This window comes from Mustela lutreola, chromosome 8 (assembly GCF_030435805.1).
Source record: "Mustela lutreola isolate mMusLut2 chromosome 8, mMusLut2.pri, whole genome shotgun sequence".
In the NCBI taxonomy this organism is placed as follows: Eukaryota; Metazoa; Chordata; class Mammalia; order Carnivora; family Mustelidae; genus Mustela; species Mustela lutreola.
Window position 1 is genome coordinate 63164187 of NC_081297.1, and position 23073 is coordinate 63187259.

General features: G+C 57.4%; 1 protein-coding gene across 6 annotated transcripts; it reads right to left on the reverse strand.

The window, feature by feature from the left end:
• Positions 1 to 1155: 1155 nt before the first annotated feature.
• Positions 1156 to 22221, reverse strand: NR4A1 (nuclear receptor subfamily 4 group A member 1). Of its 6 annotated transcripts, XM_059185290.1 has the most exons (10): positions 22074 to 22221; positions 18817 to 18892; positions 18080 to 18201; positions 16038 to 16144; positions 5180 to 6057; positions 4282 to 4411; positions 3818 to 3969; positions 3272 to 3474; positions 2999 to 3177; positions 1156 to 1997 (listed from the first exon to the last, which is right to left on the reverse strand). In XM_059185290.1, exons 5-10 carry the CDS (start codon positions 6053 to 6055, stop codon positions 1741 to 1743), a joined length of 1797 nt encoding a protein of 598 aa, XP_059041273.1. In that variant the 5' UTR covers positions 6056 to 6057; positions 16038 to 16144; positions 18080 to 18201; positions 18817 to 18892; positions 22074 to 22221; the 3' UTR covers positions 1156 to 1740. The 6 variants fall into 6 exon arrangements, with proteins under 6 accessions (XP_059041273.1, XP_059041275.1, XP_059041276.1 ...); XM_059185292.1 differs by lacking the exon at positions 16038 to 16144; XM_059185293.1 differs by lacking the exon at positions 18817 to 18892 and having other exon boundaries at positions 22074 to 22220.
• Positions 22222 to 23073: the final 852 nt, after the last annotated feature.

The following is a 23073-nucleotide window of genomic DNA, read 5'->3' on the forward strand; positions in this document are numbered from 1 at the left end:
CACATGTGGACCCTGCAGAAGGCCTGGGACTGGACTGTCTTCCTCGAACCCAAGCAAGGGCATGTGGTTGATAGCTCCTTGGAGAACCTGCGGGCTGCGGCTGGAGCACTGGGAAAGACCCTTGATTCCATCCTCGGGAGCAAAGCCTTATATTGTACAGCTTCCATCCAGTCAGGGGCCACCAAGGTGGAGCTTCAGTGTCCCAGGCCAAGGGTTGTGAGGAATAGGTGTAAGGGACTGTGCTTTCTGGTCTCCTACAAGGTCCTTGAGGACTCCATGCAGCCAGCCAGACACTGAGCTCAGTGAAGGGGGCTGGACCCTGCTAGGCTGGCTGCTATCTGGGCCTCAGGCTGGGGTCCATCTAAGTTCCTGTTTCTCAAAAAAGTGGCCCTGAGACTCACACTGGCATCACTAGCACTTGGTCAAAGTGTTTGGTAAAAGTGTGGACTCCTGGGCTCTCCCACTCAGCAAATTGGAGTTTCTGACATCAGATCCTAGGAATCTGCCTTTCAAGCCAGCTAAGCAACTGATGAGCTGGGGAGTTGGGAGGACCTACGTAGGGGCATCTGAATACAGATAGGAACCCCAGAACGATCTTCTTCCCGAGGGCCACCAGCAACCTGGATGTTATTGCTGGGGTGCTAGGCAGGTGGGGATTGTAGAAAATGCAGATGGAAAAAAACTTGTACTAAAGCTAACACCATCCCAAGCTGCCCCATACCCAGCCCCAGGCACCTCCACCAACGTTCCCGGACTCCCACAGGCAACGCGAGGTGGGCTCTGCCCCTCACCTTGTCTTATAGATGTGGAAGTCCAATCAGAGACCATGGCCCCAAAGGAACGGTGACAGCTGGAGTGACCCTCTCGCCCCTCAGCTCACCGGCCTCCACCACGAGCCTCTGTCCATGAGGCATGGGCTTATCAGAGCCTTTCCACGTATCCAAAACTAGTCTGAGTGCTTTGCTTAACCACCCCAAGAAGCAGGGGTCATGATTATCTACACCTTTTAGAAAAGTGTAAACTGAGGCCTGTGAGCTTAGGTCGGTAACCTGAATGATTCAGCCAGAGTTGCTTCTGTCGCTTCAGTAATGATGGGGATGGGGGTGGGGATGTGTGTGGGGAGGAAGAGGGCATAAGAGACAGTCAGGCTCCTGGTTTCAGCTACAGGCCTATTTTTTATTCAATATATTAAATATATTAATCAGAAAAGTCACATACTATAAATTCAGGAAAATACACAAATATAAATGTCAGAATCTGTCATTTGTCTTCCTCCTAGAGTAAGGTTATGTACATGTGGAAAGAGGGCGGGAAGAGAGAGCAGGTGCAAGGAGGGGGGAAGGCTTGCCCGGCTGGTGGGGGCTGTCCCTCCCTCCCAGCCCCCACTCCCATCCTGGCCTCTTCCTTCCTATATTTACAGCGGCATTTGGCTTATTTACAGCATGGCGGTGTGTGTTAAAAACGGTTTATCTTACAAAAACATGAAGGCCAGGGCCGGGCATGGGGGCGGTTAAGACAAATAGTAGGGGTCCCCCCTGTGAATGCATCCCCCTCCCCTGGGGTGCGAGCTCCCTGCCAAACCAACCAGCCCAAGTGGGGAGGCCGGCCGGTCTGCAGCTGGAGCCCAGGCCGGGCTTTGGGGGCAGGGGTGCTCCGAGGGGCCTTGGGCCGTGGGTTAAAGGCACGTGGGGTGGCGTCTTGAGTGTGCACACGTGTTGCACGCGTGTTCCTGGGCAGGGGTCAGAAGGGCAGCGTGTCCATAAAGATCTTGTCGACGATGGGCGGAGGGGGCACCAGGTCCTCCAGCTTGAGGTAGAAGATGCGCTGCAGGCCCTGGGTGCCCAGGGTCCGCAGCTCAGGCAGCTTGCCCAGCAGGCGAGACAGGCAGCTGGCTGGCTGGGGCTCTCCTGCTGCGGTCGAGACGTGCTCCTTCAGGCAGCTGGCGATGCGATTCTGTAGCTCCTCCACCCGTCGAGGCTCCTGCAGCCCATGCCGGTCTGGAGGGGTGCGAGGAAGGTGCAGGGTCAGCCACCTGGCTGAGGAGCAGCCCTCCACCTCACCCCCAGACCCCGCCTCCTCGCCCAGCCTCACTCCTTGCTGGAGAACTGCCCCCCACTGGCCATCCTCCCCCAGTCCCGGGGCACTTGGCAAAAGTTCACACACAAACCCCCACTGAAGTCTAGTGGCTGTGGCAGTCACACTCATTGTCCTCATCTTCCAAATGAGAAACCGAGGCCCAGACAGGTTAAAGGAGTTGCCCAAGGTCACAAAAAAACCCTATTCCTAACCAGATTTTCTGCCTAAGACGCAAGGTTTTCTCCCAGGCACTTCCTGAGAAACCCTGGAGAGGAGCCGTGATTTTAGGGATTCCAAAACCCACCGTTTCCCTTGGCCCAAAATGCCTTGGATTTTGTCCTCCATGGCTGGGTCCCTTCTGAAATTTAAGTGAAAAGGGAAATGGGGGCAGATTCTGAAATTTTAAAAAATTTCAAAATTTTTTAAATAAAAGAGATCTGAAAACCTCTGCATTTAACACAGAAAAATCCACCCTGAATAATTATACCTATGTAAAGGACACACCAGGTACAGTTAGCCTAGTGTTGGAGGTTGGGGCCACAGTTGCCCTTGGGGGAGCTGAGGGCTGTGAGAAGACAGGAGGCAGGGTTCTGTTTCCTGATCCAGCTGTGAAACTTTCTCATTTGTACACTTTCCTGCATGCCACGTAATTCAAGAAGGTTTTAAAAACAACCCCAAATCCCAGGCCACACGCAAAAAACACATGGTGTGCATCCTGGATAGTATGGGATAATTCCAACTGCCTCGGGCTTTGCGATCAGATATGCCTGGGCCCGGACCCAGACCCCAGCTCTGTTGTCTACCAGCTGTGTCACTTGGAGCACAAGCTGGCCCCTCTCTGCCTCAGGGCACCTTCACTTCACCATGTGGGGGCCGAGGGCCAGGCCCTCAAGCCCTCCCCAACTCCCTGGTGGCCACTCACCCGTGATGAGGACGAGCGCAGAGAGGCAGGCGAAAGCAGGGACGTCAACGACCAAGCTATGCAGGGACCGAGAGAAGGCCAGGATGCTGTCAATCCAATCGCCAAAGCCACGGGCGCACTGCAGCCGGTGCAGGACCAGACCGGAGCAGAAGATGAGTTTCCCCTCGGCAGGCTTTGACCTGGCGCAGAAGGATGCAGAGGCCGGTCAGGGCGGGGAGCTTGAGAATAGTGCTCAGGGGAGGAGCCCTGAGCAAGCGGACGGCGGCAACTCACCGGTATGCCAGGCGGAGGATGAAGAGCTCCAGGAAGGCCGACTCCAGCAGCAGGTCCTGGTCGCTAGGGGACAGCTCCGCGAAGCCTGGGATCTTCTCGGCCCACTTGCGGATCACCTCTAGGGAACCCGAGAGCAGGTCGTAGAACTGCTGCACATCCCCAGCATCCTCCTTCCCGAAATGGGGCAGCACCAGCTCCTGGAACTGAGGGCAGGCAGGGGATTGGAGGTCAGCAGCCCAGTAGGGGCCCTATACTGCAGCCATCACCTGAGGCCATGTGATACACTCGGAGGACCCCCGGGTCCCAGGGGAGAGAGAGAGAGTCTGAGAGTCTGCCCATGCTCTTGCTTACCAATTCTCAAGCATTAACCCAGGGCCGAGGCTGCCTGGAGGAGCACATTTTTCTAACTGGCCACCCACCCGGGGGGTTACACTGTCCACCTGGTCACCCCAAAGGGGGCTCCTCTTTTTTCCAGTGTGTTGTGCCCACGAGGGGCCTTCTCCAAGATGCCCAAAGGCACTGAGTGTGGGGCAGGCGGGGCCTCACCTTGGAGTAGTCCAGTTTGGCGGTGCTGGGCCCAGAGTCCAGGTGTGCCCTGACCAGGGAGGTTAGGAGGTTGGCAGGGGAGGCATCCGGGGGCTGCTTGGGCTTTGAAGGGAGCCGTCCCCGCCGCCCCTTCAGGCTGTCTGTCCGGACAACTGCAGAGAAACGGGCAGGGCTAAGGAAGGGAGGCAGGGGTCCAGGGAAGGGACTCTCAGCCCAAGCTATGTGCATCAATGCTGGAAAGTACCTCGGAGTCTAAGGACCTAGAGCCAGAGACCCTACAGAGAGCACACCCTGCCCCCCAGCCCCTGGCCCACGCGCCAGACAGGTGGACCAGAGTGGGAGTGCACGTAAGGCCTGCTTGTGCCAGCCACTGCGGCCCACCAGGACAGAGGTCTGGGGGGCCTCTGTCTGCCCCACCCCACTCAGGCCCACCTCTGTCCCGCCAGCCCATCCCGGCCGCCCACCTTCCTTCACCATGCCGACGGCCAGGCACTTCTGGAAGCGGCAGAACTGGCAGCGGTTTCGCCGCCTCTTGTCCACAGGGCAGTCCTTGTTAGCCAGGCAGATGTACTTGGCATTTTTCTGCACTGTACGCTGGATGGGGGGGCCACACGGAACAGGCTGTCAGAGTCGGGCGGGTGGGGGGGGCAGGGGAGGGGACCGTCCAGATCCTGCTGCCATCACAGACAAAAGCACTCTCTGTTCACAGCTATTTTTCTAACATTTGGGTGGCAGGGGAGGGAGAGATGGTGGGGGGGTGGGGTGGGGGGAGGAAAGAAAGTCTTGGGGACACTGGGGGAGGTTTATGCCCAAGAAGGGAGACCCCCAGGACACAAGATTAGGGCCCAGGGGTTCCGGGCTCCATAGCAGTCCAGACACCTGGACTTCTCAATGTGCCTTCCCTGGGGCTGGCGAGGGAGGGCAGAGGAGGGCTGGGGGGTGGGGACGGGAAGCTGAGCAGGCACCCAGAGCTGGGACAAACATACAGCCTGTTCTGCAGTCCGCCCCCAGCCCTCGAGCACCAAGCCCTCTTCCCAGATCCTTTTATCTCATGCCAGGAACATGAGTGCCTGGGGCCCCCTTCCCACCAGGACCTTGAATTGGGGGAGGACAGGCAGAAGAAAACCAGAAGCTGGCCATTAGCATGTGCCCTCCGGGGGACATGCCTGCGGTCCCCACCCTTGCCTGTACCTCGCTATCCCTCTGTGGGCAGCCTCCTGCCATCTATGGGTCCCCAGAAGGGTGGCCCACCTGCAGTTGTGACCCCTCCCAGAAGGGCAGGACAAGGTGGGAAGAGAACCCCAGGGAAGCTACCACAGAGACCACCTCCCATAAAGAGCTGCACCCAGGGCAGCCCAGTACCTTGAAGAAGCCCTTACAGCCCTCACAGGTGCGGACTCCATAATGCTGGCATGAAGCGTTGTCCCCACACACAGCACAGCGGCCCTCGCTTCCACCTGGAGCCCCACTCCGGGCCTTGGTTGACGGCAGGGGAGTGTCCAGCATCCCTGTGCCGTCCAGGTGTGGAGAAGTGGGCGCCAGGCCTGGGAAAGCCGTTGATATGGAATAACTCTCTCTCTCCCCCAGCTGGCAGGTGGCCTGTGAAGGGAACAGCTTCAAGGGGCTTTGGGCAAGGCTGGGGCTGGGGCCAGTAGGGGGACTGAAGGAAAAGAAGGCTGGCGGCTGGGCATGCCCAGCAGCCTTGGGCAGTTGCTCTGTCCATGCCCGCAGGCCTTCGTACGTCTGGCTGGGTGAGAAGGGACCGAATGAGCCATCCCAGGGAGAGAGCTGGGACGGCTGGAAGCTGGGCGTGGACGGTGATGGCGCCGAGCAGGGGCTGCCGTAGTAGTCGGAGCCACTGGAGGACAGGGTCTCATCCAGGGGGGTGCTCAGGGGGCCAGGGTAGCATCCGTACACCTGGAAGTCCTCAAACTTGAAGGAGGCAGAGGCGGGGGAGGTGGCCGAGGATGAGGATGTGGAGGAGGCCGAAGAGGAGGCAGAAGAGCATGGCGGGGCTGTTCCTGGCAGCTGGTAGAGGAAGGTGTCAAACTCCCCTGTGTAGCCATCCATGAAGGTGCTAAAGCTGGGCAGGGCGGTGGGGGCCGTGGGGGCTGCCTCAGGGCTGGCCAGGTCCATCGTTGGCTTGCTGAGCTCGGTGGTCAGGGGGTCGCTTGCCAGGTGGTCACGGGGTCCTGGGCTCGGTGCTGGTGTCCCATATTGGGCTTGGATACAGGGCATCTCTGAAGAGGGAGGAGACCAAGATTGGGGGGAGTGAGAGTCAAGGTGAGAGAAGCCTGAAGCCTGGCCTTGAAGTCTAGGTCCCTGAGCAGCCAGGTGGCAAGAATCCCAGCCAAACACAAGCCACTGAGGCCTTAGCACCATGGCCCACCACAGAACCCAGAAAGCTCGGTCCCCAGCCGGAACACCATCTCCACCCACATGTCACAAAGCCCCTGGGCAGTGGCCCAGCAAGAGTGGGCTCAGTTGGAAGGCCAGCCACACCCCAGTCAGCTTGGGAACCCTAGGGAAGGCATCCAGCCAGCATTTCTCTGCTGGAACAGGGGGAAGCTGTGTTCCCCCAACCCCCTGCCCTACCACACTGGGTGAGGCGTGGGTGGAGGCTGGAAGACGGGTAGGTGGGAGATGCAACCAGGCAAAGTCCTACTCAGCCCACTCTCTGGGTGCAGATACGTTATTTCTCCAACCTGGCCCTTCTGGGAATATTCCCAGGCATGGCCCAGCCTTTGCAAAACCCCCTCTCCTCCTCCCCCTCCCCGGTGCCTGGGACAATGCAAGAGGAGCCGAGAGCGAAGGGCCCAGCTGCCTAAATCAGAGGCCTAAGCGGCCATGAGCCTGCCCCCCTCCCTGCCCCCACCCTACACACTGAACAAAGGCTGCAGCTCCCACACGCACCCCAGTCCTGCCATCTGGGGACAGGCACCCACTCAGCGCTGCCTGACTTGCTCCCAAAAGCAAAAAGGAAGGGAGCCTGGGCCTCTTCAGGAGTCCCCAGGTCCCCAGCTCCCCAGGAGATCAAGTAACTGGCCTCCAGACCTTTAAAGGCTGTATGCTGGAGGGAGGCTGAACAGGGGCCGGAAGAAGGAGAGAACAGCCCCCCGGATGTTGAGGAAAATGGACAGTCCCTAAGAAGAATTTCTCTGCTAACCCCAAAGCACTGTTCCTTGCTATTTGTACAAGAGAACTCTGAGCCTAGCAAATTTGAGATGCCTACATGGGAAGGAGAAGGTGTCCTTGCCTGGGTTCCTCCACTAAGGGGTATCTATGTCCTGAAGAGCCCAGGAGCTCAAGCAAGGAGAGCTGGTTACACCCTCAGTCAAGAGAAGCCTCAGGGAGCAGAGACAGCACCATTCAAGGGGAATCCTTAAGTTTGCAGACTTGTCAAAAACGAACACAGAGGAGGCTCTGGGACACTTCCCCATCCCACGTCCACACCTGGGGTCGGTATGCTCCAGCCCTTCCAGTCAGGGAGGGAGGCTGGGTAAGAAAGCAAGCTGGAACAGAGTGTGCCATAATCCAGGGAACAGAGAGAGGGGGCAAAGGCTGGCACCACCTCCTGGCCAAAAGCCCAGGGAGTCCTCTGGTTCTAGCCTTTCTCCCACCTCCATGGGCCCTGGACAGGCAGCTCCACCCCTGGCCTGACACTCCCACAAACAACCCAGGCGATGGAGCCCCTTGAAGCGCTGGCACCACCCACCCAGGAGTGCCTGTCCACAGGCAGAGAGCACACCTGCGAGAGATAAGACTGGCCACGTCTCCCTGCCCTAAGACAGCCTAGGCGGGGATGGGTTTGGGGTGGAGAAGAGATGGCAGCCACCTGGAATAAGGCTGGGTGTTCCAGCCTTATTCAAATCCTGTTTCTCCACTTGGACGTCCCACATCCGGATCAACCCCCACCAGCCTATACCCCCCCTCCTTTGCCCAGGTACTTAACTACACCAGATACGGACCTACATCTAGCGTTAAGGCGGTGGGGGAGAAGCAATCCTACAGGGAGGAGGAAGAGGAGGCGGGGTTGAAGGAGGGAGCAGGGAGAATCCGGCTTCAGGCAGGTCCTGGCAACAATGTGGTTTGCACCTGTTATGCCCAACAAGCTTCAGGCTGCACCCTACCTGTATGAGCCAACAGAGACTGGGGGAGGGGGCACAGATGTGATCAGCATGTGGGGCTGGAACGGGGCGGGGGCGGGGGGTTGGGGGGGATGGTATCCTTCAGGTACCACACGGAGACTCCAGCATTAACAATTCCCACCCCAGATCCCCAGGGACCAAGATTTCCACACCTCTCTCTTCCTCTCATACACACACACACAAACACACACACCCCACCGGATCCAAGCAGCAACTAAAACAACGTTCCCTGCGCTTCCAGAGACCCCGCCCCTAAGAAGACTCATTTGGCGGAACACAAGCAGGACCCCTCCACAGTCCAGCTATCAATGCTGGCCATTTCCTTCAGCAATTCAGAAGTCTCCTGATAGAGTTCGGGCAGCAACTTCGGGGATCCCTGCAAACTAACCATAGGCTCTAAAGCGTTAAGAAAACAATTAAGGGAATGGGGGAGGAGGCAGACCTGAGGGGAGGAATTAGACCCTTTTGGAAATCCAATCCTGGCAGGAGTCCGATAGATCCCTGCAGTTAAAGTTCTGTGTATCTTTCCCCCCACTGTACTGAGCCCCCATCGGCACCTCAGTCCGGGGCGCCTTGTGCCATTCGGGTACCCTCGGAAACAGAACTACAGCCAGCCTCCAACTGAACAAGTCCCCGCTCCAGGTGCCAACTCTAACCCCCAGTGGCTTCCACCTTGCACAGACACTCCCCCCACCCCACCCCCGCGCCCGGTAGATCGAAGTCCGATCCGGGTCCACATCCCGCTCCAATCGCTCTCCTCCGGCGCCAAGGCTGCACCATACACCCGCTCTCATGCACGCTGACCCTACAACATCCTTTCTGCCCGCGCGTACGCCCATCTCCTTCATGCAACACCCCTGAAAACCAGAGCAGAGTGCCGCTGAGATGCACGCTCCCCCTCCCCCCCGGGGGCGCCTACCTGGCCGGCTCCTGCTCCCCCTGCCCCGGACCGGCACCCCGAGTCGCAGTCTGGTCCCTCGTGCGCTCCCCCGGGTCCTGCACACTCCCCCAAGTTCCGCAGCCTCTGCCACTGGGGCTCCCCGGCCCAGCCCGACCCTCCTCTTAAGCGCTCCGTGACGCACGGGGAGGGGCGGGGGCGCCACTGACGCACGCGGCCCGGCGAGCTTTGGCCATACAAGGGCGCGGGGGGCGGCGCGGTTCCGGCGGGAGGCGGCCAGGGGGAGGCGCGGGACGAGGAGCCCGAGGGGGCGGGGCGAGAGGGGGCCTGGAATGTCTGCGCGCGTGACGCACGCGGGGTTCCATTGACGCAGGGAGCGCGGATTGTTTGATCTATAAATAGTCACCTCGCGCCCGCCGCGCCGGCTAAAAATAGCAGCTCGCGGACTCCCGAGGCTCCCCCCGCCGGACCTAAGACCCGGCCCGGGGCCCCCGGGTCCGAAATAACCGGCCTGGAGGGCCAGAGTCCACGAAGGGGGCGCTCTAGAGCCGCGGCCGCGGGGCTTCCCCGGACTTGGATCTCTCTTCAGCCTCCGGCTGCTTCGGGGAGCCACGACCGCGCCCGCTCCCTCCCGCTCCCTCCCGCTCCCTTGGGCTCCCTTGGGCTCCCTCGGCGCCCGGCTCCGCCTTTGCACCCTCCCTGTCCTTCCTGCAGCCCTGGGGGGGTCGCCCTCTGCCGCCGCTGGGCTGCCAGGGCAGGCCTCGGGCCGGGGTGGGCAACTCAGGGACTCAGCCCAGACAACGTGCACCCCCACTTCAGCCCAGGGCGCTGCTAGTGCACTTGACCCGTCTTCTCCAGCGGGGTCACTGGCTGAGAAATTGGCACAGGAACGTCGGAGTCGTCTCTCCCCGCCCACCCCCCACCCTGGCATGTTTCCGTCCCCTACTCTCCCAATGCAAAGTACCTTCCCAGGACAGGGGTTTGCCAGGCCCAAGATGAGCCAATGGGCTCTGTTCCACACGCTGAATTTGATTTCTTCCCAGGCCCTTACAGGGTGGGTGCACTATAGTTGGGAAATTACCGAATTTCAGAACCGGGTGGAGCCTGAGAAATCTTGTCAAATTTGTGCCGACTCTTCCCCATTTTATAAATAAACAAGCTCAGAAATAATGGCACTTGCTCAAGGTCACACAGCGTGGTGGTGGCACACTGGGGTGGAACCCGGGACCTCTGGCTGCATCTGTAGGGGATCTATCTTCTCACGCCCTCCCCTGCCCAGGACACCTCCAGCACCTGCAGAGGGAGCAGCTGCAGACCACCTAGAGACTTCCCTGATCTACCATTCTACCCTCCATTCTACCCCTCCACCCCCATTCTACCCCAAACCTGGGGAGCCTGCACTTGCTAAGTAAGAGAGAAGGGAAGTGAAGCTAATGTTTACAAGGAGAAGAAATCCACCCTGACCCCAGATCCCCTGGGACCCTGGGATTCCACCCAGCCCCCTTCTCCCCAGTAAGTCAGCTTGAAGTATTTCTGCTTCCACTGCCCCTGCGCTGGTGGCCCCACTCTCACCTCATTTGGTCACCCGACAGCACTTCCCCCTACCCGAGGCACTTCCTGTTCCTCACTTCCACTCTTAACCTCCCATCTCCGGTCTCCCACACCCCTGTCTCCAGCCCCCACTTCTGCCTACTCAAAGGTCCTGCCAGCAACTCAAACTTCACCCATTGCCGACAGAGCTTGTCATCGCTGTACTCTCTGCCCACTACCCATCTCTGCTCCTGATACCCCACCAGCAACTTCTCATTTTCCTCTTACAATTCTATTTTGGAACATCTCTTGGATCCCCTTCCTACTGCCAACCACAGCCCACGCCTCACTGGTGCATGAAGATAGCCGACCAGCTGAGTTGAGGCCGGTGACCTCCACTTCTCCTTGTCCACACCCAGTTAGGCCACTGCCCCTTTACCAGCTTGTCTCCTCTTTCTGAATCCCCCTGCCCGCCAGTGGAGTAGTCTTCATGCAACACCAGTCTCATTCAGAACCCACCTCTGAACCTGGTCAGAACCTGCTATAGCTCCCTCAACTTCGGCATACAATCTCAACGTGGACCAATCTTCAGACAGCTCCGTTTTTCCCCAAACCATCTTCCAAAGACCCTTCAAGGCCACTCAGGTGAAGGTGAAGAAATATGGGCAGAATAACGCAAAGCGACCCATCTGAGATCCCCACTCCACTTCATACCAGTTTTGTTTTTCTTTGTGTGAGGCTTTTGCATAGATTCTGCTTGGAAAAGAGATGCCACACACACACACAAAACAACAAAAAGACTTTAAAATTGCTAATATGGGGCTCCTGGGTGGCTCGGTTAAGCATCTAACTCCTGATTTCAGCTCAGGTCATGATCTCAGGGTCATGAGATCAAGCCCTGTGGCAGGCTCCTCACTCAGTGGGGAGTCTGCTTCTCTTTCTCCCCCTCTCCACTGCCCCTCCCTCCACTTGTGTTCCCTCTCTCTAAAATAAATAACTCTTTTTTAAAAAATAAGCATTTACTGGGTGGCTCAGTGGGTTAAAGCCTTTGCCTTTGGCTCAGGTCATGATCTCAAGGTCCTGGGATCGAGCCCAGCATCTGGCTCTCTGCTCAGCAGGGAGCCTGTTTCCTCCTATCTCTCTGCCTTTCTCTGCCTACTTGTGATCTCTGTCTGTCAAATATATAAATAAAATCTTAAAAAAAAAATTTAAAGAAAAATAAGATAAAAAAGATAAACCTGCTAATATCATTCACATCCTCCCATTTTGCAGATTAGGACCCAAGGGTTCCCAGAGCACCTGCACGTTGCTCCGAAGTACACAGCAAGTTTGGGCTGATGAAGTTAGACCTTCCTCCACCCCGGGCCTTCCTCCAAAAAATAATTAATTAATTAATCAATTAATTTAATGTCAGCAAAACATGTAGCTTGATCAATCTGTGCTCAAGCCCAGCTTTACCAGTTCTTTGCAAGCTGAGTCACCTTGGGCCCTGGTGCCCACCAATTTCCCTACCACTTTCCATTTGTAAAAAGCAATACAGACCTTCCCTACCTTCCCACAGGGCCAGCCCACCCAGGAGCCCCAGGGAACTATGTGTGGTGAGCAGCTGCCCAAGGCCCTAGTCTAAATCTCCAAATCTCAGCATTATTCTCCAGATGTGAGCCTGCAGCCCAGCGACACCCCCCTTCCCCCCGGTTCATCACCAGGATACTGCAGCTTTGGAGGCTACCTTCTCACTGCCCCAAAGGCAGAGGGAGGGGAAGACAACCACAGCTGCCACTTGGCCATGTCTGTGGAGGCAGGGATACTGCAGGGTTTGAAAAGAAGTAAATAAGGAGAAAAAGGCAGAGTCCGTCTGTGGGAGCACAACCAGGGCCACCCATTCAGGCAGCCACATGGGGCACCTACCTTAAGGCAGAGAGGAGAGAGGCACGAGGACTTTGGGACCCCTGGTCTCATCCCTGCTGGCCAGAGGCCCTCCAGGGTGTCCTGGGGCTCTGAGGCAAGTGGAATCTGGCTAAGGTGGAACTCGGGAAAAGGCACCATTAATGCAGACCCTGGGAAGCCTGGAACATAAGCTGGTCCCAGACTCCCAAGGGATCTCCAAGTCTAGCCCACAAGAGCAAGGTCAGAGTGAACAGCCCCTTGTGGGGGGAGGTGTGGGGTGGCAGGGGACAGGTAATGATGAAGGAGGTAATAATGGGAGAAATATCAAAAACTAGAGGCGAGGACCAGAAGGTAAGGCAGGGCCATAACACAAGAAGCTCAGGGAGAGAAGATGTCATGTTGGAGATGAGACAACAGTCTTCACCAGGCTCCCACAGCACAGCCTGGCCCAGTGCATCAATCTGCCCTCATCACCCTGGGGCTCCTGGCTGCTCCCATAAAAGGACCTTGGGCAAAACTTCCCACCACTCACTGGGCAGAGTGACCCATCTTCCTTCTGCTCTGAATCCTGCCCATCTCCAAGACTTCCGGCCATACCCTCCCTCAGCTTAACTCTTAGTAACAAGCCCCTTCTCACCCATGAGGGGAGGTATGGGGAATAACCACCAAGGGTCAGACCTCAGTCCACAGCACTTCACATGCATTCTTCCACTAAACTCTCCCCTCAACCTTCCAGATTTAGAACTGACCCAAATTTTATAATGAGGAGATGGAGGCTCAGGGCTAGGTCCTCTAGCTCCCAGGTCTGTGCTGGAGCCATGGCCTCCTCTGTGGGTTGCAGACTGTGGCTTCTGGCCCGCTGCACCTGACTTCTTCTAAGTGTACCTTAGAACCAGGTGTGCACAGGCACACACACACACACACACACACACACACGCAGCCTGTAAACTGAAAACAGCAGTGCCCATGAGGGGCTCTCTGGTGGGACTGCAAGCATTCCAATTTCCAACCTGGACAGTGATCAGCCAGGTGTGTTCAACCCTGGAAAAGCCACCACACTATATGCTTAAGATTTAATACCTACAATTTGTACACTTTTCCATATGGGTATTTTCTCAAAAACAAAAGTTTATTTTAAAAAATAGCCATGCCTCAACGGGAGAGACTAATTTATTCACAGGGACACAGATGCTGCTGGAAATCATCGAGCACAGATTCATTCAAGTGTGTGTTGCTGAAATCAGAGAGTGGTGCCTGTTTCCCATTAGGGACTTGTTCTCCCAACACACGCAGGGCACAGCTATGGTCAGGAGCTGATCTCCCATTAGAGAGGGGTCTTCACACGGAATGTTCTCTGTCAACACTGGGTGTTTTCTGAAGCACTCACAAGGCCCTTGTTTCTCCGAGGCAGATCTCATGGGGCTGCCTCATGGGGCCTGGGGACTTAGTGCTGACTCATCCCCCCTCCAGCTGTGTGTGAACATGAGGGCAAGGCCCTGTTTCCCCGATCTCAGCAGGGGGGGCCTTCATGCATCTTCAATAGTAACTAGCCTAGGGCAGGCCCCAAATGGGCAGCCAATGTCCACCATCATTCACCAGCCAAGAGGGTGGGTGTGGATTTGGGTAAATGGGGGATGGAGAAAGTGGAAAGGCACAACCCCTTTCCCACACTGCCCCCCCCCTCAGTCTGCCACACACACACCCCCACATCCCCCAGCAGAGGACAGGAACCTGCCCTACTTTCACCAAGACCATCCCCACCCACAGGCCTCCACACCCTTCCCGCGTGGTGGGCAGAAGAAGTGAGCTTTGCCTCCTCCCACTGAGAAGTGGCCACGGGAGCTTCCCCTCCTCAGCCCCAGGACTTAGTACCAGTCCTGACCTGGCCACTTCCTCTTCCTGCCTCAGCAGTGGGTAGGGGGATTTGTACTATGGGCTAGGAAGCAGTGCCTACAACCCCAAGGGCTTGCCATGGACAGGTCTGGCAATTAGGGACATAGGGTCAGGCCCAGGTCTCTGGCGCTGATCTCCTGGCCCTCGCCCAGGCCCTGCCACAACCACACAGGTTGTCTGTCACCTCTCTGACAACAGACTGCCAAGGACGTGGGCAGGGAAGCCACTGACCCCCACCACTCACCCAAGGCCCAGCAGGGCAAAAGAGGGAGGGGCTCACAGAGCCATCACTAGCCAGAACCCCGCAAGCCTGATGTGTGACCTGGGGCCAGTTCCCTGCCCTCTCCAAGACCGTTCCCCATTTGCCCAATATAGACAATATCACACTCCTGACAGCTGTGAGAATTCCATCAGTTCAGGGAAGAGGGTGGCTCACCAGTGAAACGGAGCCCTGCTTGGGAGGCTGAACTCTACGGACCCGCAGCAGGATCCCAGAGCAGGGAGGGCAGGCATGGAAAGGAGATACCTGGGTCTTCAGCTAGACGAGGGAGCCAGCACCCCCTTCTTCAAGAATGGAGAATAGTAACCCCATCCACACCTCTTCCCCCTCCACAGATGAGGAAGGAAATGAGAGTGTGCCCAGACCCAGCACTGGGAAAATTCCATACTCTGTATGCAGCAAGTGCTCAATTAATACTCTGTAGAAAGCTTGCAAGTTAAGGAGGCCAGGCCTCTCTCCACAGAGGCTGTCTTTAGTCCAGGGATTTCTTGACCCTCACCTCCCTCTCAGGCTAGGGGGAATTAACATACAGCACAAAAGAGTAAGATCAGACTTCGGGGAAGAAGAGCCAGACGGCGCTGGAAAAACGCAGACAAGATCATGGAGTACCTCTGGGAAAGGTCAGCCTCTGCCTTGTTTGCCCCTCCTCAAACCTCCTTCCGTGCCCCTCAGTCTGCTCAGCTCCTGGCCAGCTCCTTCACCCTCGAAGGGCCTCCCACCACCTTGCAGAACATCACCACCCACCAAATCCTCCTGCCCCTGCCCAAGGTCTCCACCCAGCCTCCTTGGGCAAAATTTCAAATTCCAAAATAAAAACCCTCTGATAACAAGCCCCAGCCGGAAAGACTGATGCATTTTCCTATTGTTAAAGTATTTTTAGTCACAGGCTCTGGATTCATTTAGAGACTCACGTTCAGAAAGGGGAAAAAAAATTTTTTTTTGAGAACCAAGAAGGAGAGCACAAGAGCCTCCCACGGAACGAGCTGCCACTTATTTCGTGTCGGGCTTCAGCCCCTGGCCCAGGGCCCGGGGATCGTGTTTGTGGCAAGAGGGTTGGTGGACTTGCCAGACCTCGCTCCAGCCTTGCTTTGCAGGCACCAAGACCGGCGGGGAAGCCAGGCAAGGAGAGCAGGGCAGGGGCTGAGGGCTTAGGAAAGCCAAGTCCCCTGTCCCCATCAGCTGGGGGGCTCAGGGACCTTATTCGGGGACCAGTGCAGGAGTCCCCGGTTGGCCACCCAGCTCACTCCGGTGTCCCTCCCTAGCCCAAGCAGACCAGTGCCTCATTGAGGCGGAGTCAACAGGAAAGGAGGACCGAGAGCATGGTGGAAATCTCTGAGGAAGGCACCTGTCTCTTCCCACGTCTCCCAGCTCTTGATCACGGCTTGTGACTCCCAAGTGTGACTCCCACCCACCCAATTCAGGTCAAGCTTTACTCTCACCCCTTGGGAAGGTCAGCCACCCCTGTTTCCTCCTCTGCTCCCCCTCCTCTCAAGGCCAAAGAAACCACAACACAGATGGTCACAATGGAGAAAGATCCAAACAGCCCAGCTCCCAAGCCTCAGTTTCCCCATCCCTAAGACTCACCAGCTATCTCCTCACGATCTGCTTAGACTCTCAGAGATCCTGGACAACTGCACCAGGCGAGAATCCTGGGGGTGGTCAGGGGCTCTTCCTGGCAGCCTCAGGGAGCCCTGCGGGAAGAGACGGGACTGCCCGGTCAGCCCGGCCTGTCCGGCCAAGGCTATGCACCGGCTGAGCGAACTTAGGACATGGAGTTGTCTCCAAGCCAGCATGTCCTCCTCTGTTTATATAGCCGAAACCAGAGCCGGCCTCTGGGGACAGAGGGAGCTGCCTCAGGGCCCTCTTGGCTGAGGCCTGACTTTGGCCCAGGTCAGCAAGAACCCAAAATAGTCAGCTGACGGGAGCCCCGGCGTGAGCCCCGGCGTGAGCGTGACCCTGGGCCTGTGCCCAGGCCTGGCAGACAGGTGCCCACGTCACAAGACCAATAGCTCTAGCACTCACAGGGCCCCGGCTGGCAGCCCCTTGGGGTGGCCCTGGCACTGGATATGGCATGAGACATCCACCCAGTACCACCATAACCCAGACAACGAGGTGAACGAAAGGAATTCTGCCCATGGGGGCCACTCTGTACCCAGAGGACAAGGCTGGGCTCTCAGGAGGCAGTTTGAGCCTACGGGAGAGGTGGGGGCCGGGTTGGTGGAAGCCATCTGGCCTGCTGCTGTCATCTGCACTCACGTGCCTCCTGAGTCCAGATCCCCAGCCGACAAGGGACACCTGCCTCTCCCACTTACAGTAATTCCTCTCCCTGCCCCTCAGCCCAAGGCTGGTGGCACGGAGCCTGCTGCCAGCAGGAGGCCAGGTGCACGCCCAGACCAGCCCCTGGAATGGGAGGGCCCTGCCTCCCAGGGCTTCCCCTCCTTCCACCTGGGCTCACACCAGCCACCCCGTCCTCCACCATCGCAGCTACCTCCGTGGGAATCCCTGTGCCCTGAACACCCACTCCACACGGGGCAACAGTGTCTGGGGGGCCGGGCAAGATACAGAGCCAGCTCCTCCTTCATCCAGGGATCTCTCTCAAAGCCCTGAAGGGGGCTGTGACTTGGGGACAGCCCTCTGTTCTGGGAAAGGCAATCACAGGTCCCTGGCCAGAGTACCAGGCTGAACTCCAGCTCTCTCGGGTAAATATGGTAACCAGGACCATGGTGCCCTTGGCCCCATCCTAGTATCCGAGATCCTATGGGAAAGACCTGGTGGAAATTCCATTCCTACACTCCAATCCTCACCAACCATCTGCTGGTACCTTCTCCAGAAGCCTCCTCAGGCAAGGAAGGCGTGTCCTCCACCAGCCGACTGGGCCTCTGGGAGACCTTGACTCTAAGCTTGGCTCTACACGTCCTCACTAGAGGATCTTGAAAAGTCACTTAACTTTTAACTTAACTGAGTCTGTAACTCGGTTTCTTCATCCATAAGAAAAGAAGGTGAACTGGATGACCTAGGACCCCTCTGGCCACAAGTCTGAGATTTTCCCGTTTAGGGATGGTGGGTGAATTGTGGAGGGTCTCTCTCTGCCCTTTGTCAGCAAATCATCCCCCTACAGACCCACCATAGTAGGACGGGGGTGGTCTTTGCCCTTTTAGGGGGAAATGATCCCAGCCTCCCCTCTGTGCACTCCCTTGCTGCATGCCCTCAAAACAAGCCAACTTCCCACCCCCTACACCTGCCCCACTCTATTCCCAGCCTGCCTTGAGCTATTCAGCCCTACCCCATCAGAACCAGACACGTGCTGCCTTGGTAATAGCAGTCACTGACCCACACCCTTGCCCCTCTCCTCCCACACCAGTCCATGCCCACCAGGCCCACGGTCCCCCAGTCCATCCTGCTAAGAAAGCCAGGCTTCCCCCTTCCCCACCTCCACATTACTCCCACCACTGAAGAAACCAGATCTCCCCAAGCTGAGCAGCACCTCGCCTGCCACCTCTGCAGGGCTTCCCCCTCCATCCCCCAAACCACATCCGCTTAGGGCAGCCCCACACCCACCTCTGCCCCCCAGTCCTACCTGCTAGAAGGCCCCAAAGGCAAACAAGGGACAACGGTAGAGTACTTACCAGTCTGGATGAACCAAGAGACCTCGGACAATAGTCAACCATCCCTCAGGCCTCCAGGACCTGGCAGAAGGAGCTGGGACACCAGAGAGGGACCAAGGCTGGCTTCTGTCCATGGTGGAAGCCTACAGGAGGAGAATCTGTGTGACTGCAGAGGAACCCGCTGGCAGGGACATTTCCTGGAGGAAGCACAGCCAGGAAACTCAGGAGTAGGACAGGGGCAGGACCCAGGCCATGAGAGGCGATAAGCCAGCCCTAGGACTTCCCTAGGCTGGGCAGCTGAGCCTGGGGGCGCACAGAACCCCAGGCAAACAGCTCTTGGGGATGTGGGACGTGACCAGGAACTGCTGAGAGTACCTGGCCATCTCAGGGCCAAGGAGACACATGCCAGCATCCAACCCCTCAGCCTCCTACCCCAAATATGGGTTTGGGGGTGGGTGTCAGCTTCAGTCCAACACTTGGCCCTGATGCACACAAAAGGACATTTTGTAGGCAGAGAAAAGGGAGCCACTGTGAGGACAGGGCAGAATACCCCTCTCTCCTTAGAGGGCTCCAGCTTGGCCCCTAAAGCCTCAGAGGACCCCACAGAGCAGGGGCTCAATTGCCCCATCCCCAGGCAGCCCAGCCTTCTAACCAAAGCAATGGGGACTCCCAGGGCCTGTGAAGGCACTCCAGTCCTCAAACACAAAGACCCAGCTTGAAGCGAAGCGGTTAAAGGTACAGACGCTGGACCCAGATACCTGCATTCAAATCCTGGCTCTGTCACTTGTCATCTTGGTCAAGTTATAGAACCTCTCTGTGACTCCTGTTCCTCAGCTGTGAAAATGACAATCTGTAACTGACATCTCTGAAATTAACAACCACAGGGCTATGGTAGGGCTTAAAATAAGTTCGCACGTGTAAAGGACACAAAACAGTACTACATACACATATGATAGCATTATTAGGAGAAATGAAATGAGGACACATCAGAGCCAGCCCCAGAACCTGGTGTTTATTCCAAGCCACTTCTGGGCACCTGCCCTCCACTTCAATAGCCAACTGTGAGCACCACCCTTCCAGCCTTCTTACGCTCTCGCCTGTCCTCTCACCAGTGCCTCTCTCCTTCAGCCACGGTACTCCAGACCTTACATCTCTCCTTCCCCTTGTCCACCCTAATTCAGCCCTCTCCACTCTCAACTGAGCCTCAGAGTGACAGTAGGAACAGGTGCCCTTCAGGTTAAGAGGAGGCGTGGGAAAAGGGAAGTAGATGTTCCCATGCTGGGAGGTGGAGGGAATAAGGAGGAGGAGGGCCCCAGAGGGTGCGTGATGGGCATAGTTGCCCTCTTGACCTCTGCCCCAGGGTCCACAGGCGAAAGGGAGCTACTCCGGACCACAGTACCCGGATTCTCTTCTTACACAGCCCAGCAATCCCATGCTCCCGTACACGTGTAATGGAGAGCAGAGGGTGAAGGTGGCAGAAAGGGAGGGGAGAGGTGTAGAACACCTGGAGGGCTCCCAGCCCCTAACAGAAGGCAAAATCAGGCTGCAAACCTACCCCTACCCACGGGTTACACCTGCTTCCTAGAACGACACTGTCATCTTCCCATATCCCTGAAAGAGGTCTGCAGCAAGGCCCCGGGCTCCCCTCCACAGCCTTCCCTTTTCTCCCAACAGTCCAAAGCTGAGGAGGAAATGCAGGAAGGGCCAACACTTTCCACCATAGTCAGGCCTGCCCTGAGCTCCCTGGTCAGAGAAGGTCCTCCAAGCACTTTCCCCTGTCTCTGAGTAGGCTCCAGAGTCGGGGACCCAGGTCATACCCACAAAGTGCTTTATAACATCTGATCCCATCTCCTGTCTCAGGTCGAAATTCTCTCCATGAGCACTGACTGAGGGCCTACTGTGAGCCACAGTGAGCCACGAACAACAGATCCAAGAAGGAGCAAACCCACATCACTGGGCCCCAGAAGGTTACAATGGGGGAATGAATCAAGGTCAATTACAGTCAGCACTGTGCAGAGGGCAAACCTCGGGCCAAGGAGGCTTGGAGGAGAAGAGTGTGATGCCTCCTAAATGGCGTGGAAGCCTCAGGCCAAACCTCAGGACCCAGCTCTTGTTCCCCCAGCTCCAAGCACATAGGCTTTCTCTCTCTAGTCAGGCCTTTGCTTTGGCTGTTCCCTCTGCCAAGGAAGTCACTGCCCCATATGTCTGTATAGTTAGCCTCTTCTCATCGGTCACGTCTCTACCCCCACCACATTAACCTATTTTTATTAACTCCTTAGGACTAATGCTGTTCGGCTCTTCACCCATCTGTCTCCATCACGCAGACTTCAGTCTCCCAAAGGGAGCTCAGCACGAGTAGGTACTCAGTAAGTATTTGAGGAATGTGGGAGAAGAGGACTCACGCAACCTGCAATCAGAACTGGGCTGAGAAAACCAGCCAGCTGCTTGGAAGGAGGTGGGGAGAATGTGGGAGCTAAGGAACTGTCCCTTCCACGGGAGGGCAGATCCAAAGGCTGACGGTTCGACCCTATGCTGAGCTACAACCCTGACTCCAAGAGCCCCAGGCCTGGATCCCAGCTCTGCCTGGGTCCACCTGAAATCTCCTTCCCCTCCTTCCTCTCAGGTATTTGTCTTCTCTTAACTACACTCCAGCTCATCACAGGACAAGGCTGGCAGTCGGGCACTTTCTTGGATTGTAAGCTCTGCACTGGCCAAGTCCCCACCCAGAAATGGGCATATTACTGGTATTAACAATAATAACAGAAGATAATATTTAATGAACACCATGTGCTAGCTACATTATTAGGCGCTTTATATGCACTTTCTCATTTCAGCCTCATGACACCATGAGGAAGAGGTGACTATAATGAACATTTTACCGAAGGGGAAACTAAGTCACAGAAATACTAAGCACCATGCTGAAGGTCACACAGCTAGGAAGTGGCAAAACCGGGATTAGGACCAAGGGAGCCCAACCAGGGAGCCCCGGGCCAGGCAGCCATCTCTTCCCCCACATAGACTCCTCTGGTGGGTAGAGGTCTCGGATAGCAATGGAGCAGTTTGACAGCTAACACCAGAAAGCAAGTGGGAAGCTCCGGGCCCAGGGCTGCTGTGCCTTAGACCCAGGCACGAGGCCTGAACTCCTAAGCTAATTTTCTTCACTCCAGCACAGGCCCCAACATTTACAATCAGTCACATTCATCTTGTTCATCTTGGTCCATCCTTCTGCCTGGCTGCCATCATTTGAAATCTTGATTTTAGCCTATTGTCCACCTGTCATTCCCCTTGGCTCTAGGCCTTTACAGAGTCAGCTGGCTTCCTTTTTACGTTTTCATTCAAGTCACTGATCTAAACATTCACTTGGGGTAGCTATAGGACCATGGCTGTAGCTCTCACTGAGACCCCTGTCCAGGTTGTCGTCAGCCCCCTAATCCATCAGCAACCTTTGGGCACCACGCTGTGAAGACACCTATCTCTACCAGCCTTCCTCTTCCCGGCATGCCCAAACACTAACTAGCCCCCAATCCAAATTAATGCTTCACTGTAAACCACTGTAAATGCCATTATCTGCAGCATTTCTAATCTCAGGTCCGTTCCTGCCTCCACAAGACCCTCTCCGGGCTCGGTTTCTTCACTCAATCCCATGAAGGGGTGCACCGAGCAAGTCTGGTCCCACCCCTCCCGAACTCCTGGAACCCATTCCCCGCAGCCGGCGGGGAAATGGAAGGAATTTCTCCGGCCTGGCCACCTCCTGCGCCCCTCGCGGGCCAAACCCCACCCTTGGCGGGCCTGGGAGAGAAAGCCTTGGCCGCCGCACTCGGGGGCAGACTGTGAGCGAGCAGGTTCCTCTGGGAATCCAGACCTTCTCTCCCCACCCCCCAGCCCCACACAGAGCCCCTATCCCCAGCAGGACTCCCACGGTGGCTCCGGGCCCGCGCTATTGCCTATGCGGAGACCTCATTCTTCCCAGACCTCTCCCATGGACCCCCTCTCCTCCCCACCCTGCCCCCCTCACCTGGCCCGCCAGGCTCCGCTTGCCTCTGCACCCCGCCTTCCGGGGTCGCGCACCAGCCGGCTGGGAGCCGCTCCGAACCGCAGGGGCGCCCATGCCTGGAGGCCGGGGGTCGCGGGCGCCGCGCGGGGGGCCCCCCACCAGTTCCGCCGCCGCCGCCGCGCGCTCCTGCAGCCGCGCCGCCGCGGTTCCAAGCCCCCCACCCCGGGAAGCCCCCCGCCCCGCAGTTCCGGCCGCGGCCGCGCCCCCCGCCCCCGCAGTCCGCGGCCGCCAGCGCCGCCGTCCCAGCCCCGGGCGCGCCTCCCCCGGTGGGCGGGCGGGGACCGTGACGCGAGCCCATTGACGTCTCCGGAATCCCGGCGGCGGCGGCCGACGCAGCCTCATCAATGGGGCTAAAAATAGCGGCGCCCGGAATAGCCGCGAGCGCCCCGCCCCGCCCCCCCCCCCCAACACACACGCAGCACACCCAATTACATAATCCGCCCCGCTGCGGCTGCGGTGCGGGAGCTGTTTTTCAGGTGAGCGTTCCGTGGCCTTGCTAGCACCTTCCGGGGCAGCAGACCTCGAACTGGGTTCTAAATAAATTTACCCGGGGCTTCCCCGGAAGAAGAGGGAAAAGTGAGGCCCAGAGAGGCCCCGCGGTGGCCCAGGGTCACACAGCAATTAGGCTGGCTTAAGAGGACAGGGACCCTGGCTCTCTGAGTCTTGGGCACCCCCACCCGCATCGATTGGTTGGTCTGCATGCCACCCCAAGGACAAGAAACCCAAGTAGCAGGGTGCCCAGCTTCCACACAAGATGGCACCTTAGGGAGAGAGGACTTCTTGGGAGGGTAAGATTTCTCCTGAAGAGAAGCATTCCCAGAGGCAGGGAGTACAACGCTGGGGCAAGGCTGGGGCAAGGCTGGTGGTGGATTCATGTATCTAGCTGTTCTCATACTGCTGTGTGACCAAGGGCAAGTTACTTCACCTCTCTGAGCCCAGATGAGAATATTATCCACCTTTT

Coding starts and splice junctions, on each gene's coding strand:
- NR4A1 (XM_059185292.1), bottom strand. CDS start 6,055: ATGCCCTGTATCCAAGCCCAATATGGGACACCAGCACCGAGCCCAGGA. Junction 3,178..3,271: donor ATCCTCCGCCTGGCATACCG/GTGAGTTGCCGC, acceptor CTTCTGCGCCAG/GTCAAAGCCTGCCGAGGGGA. Junction 1,998..2,998: donor TGCGCTCGTCCTCATCACGG/GTGAGTGGCCAC, acceptor GCACCCCTCCAG/ACCGGCATGGGCTGCAGGAG.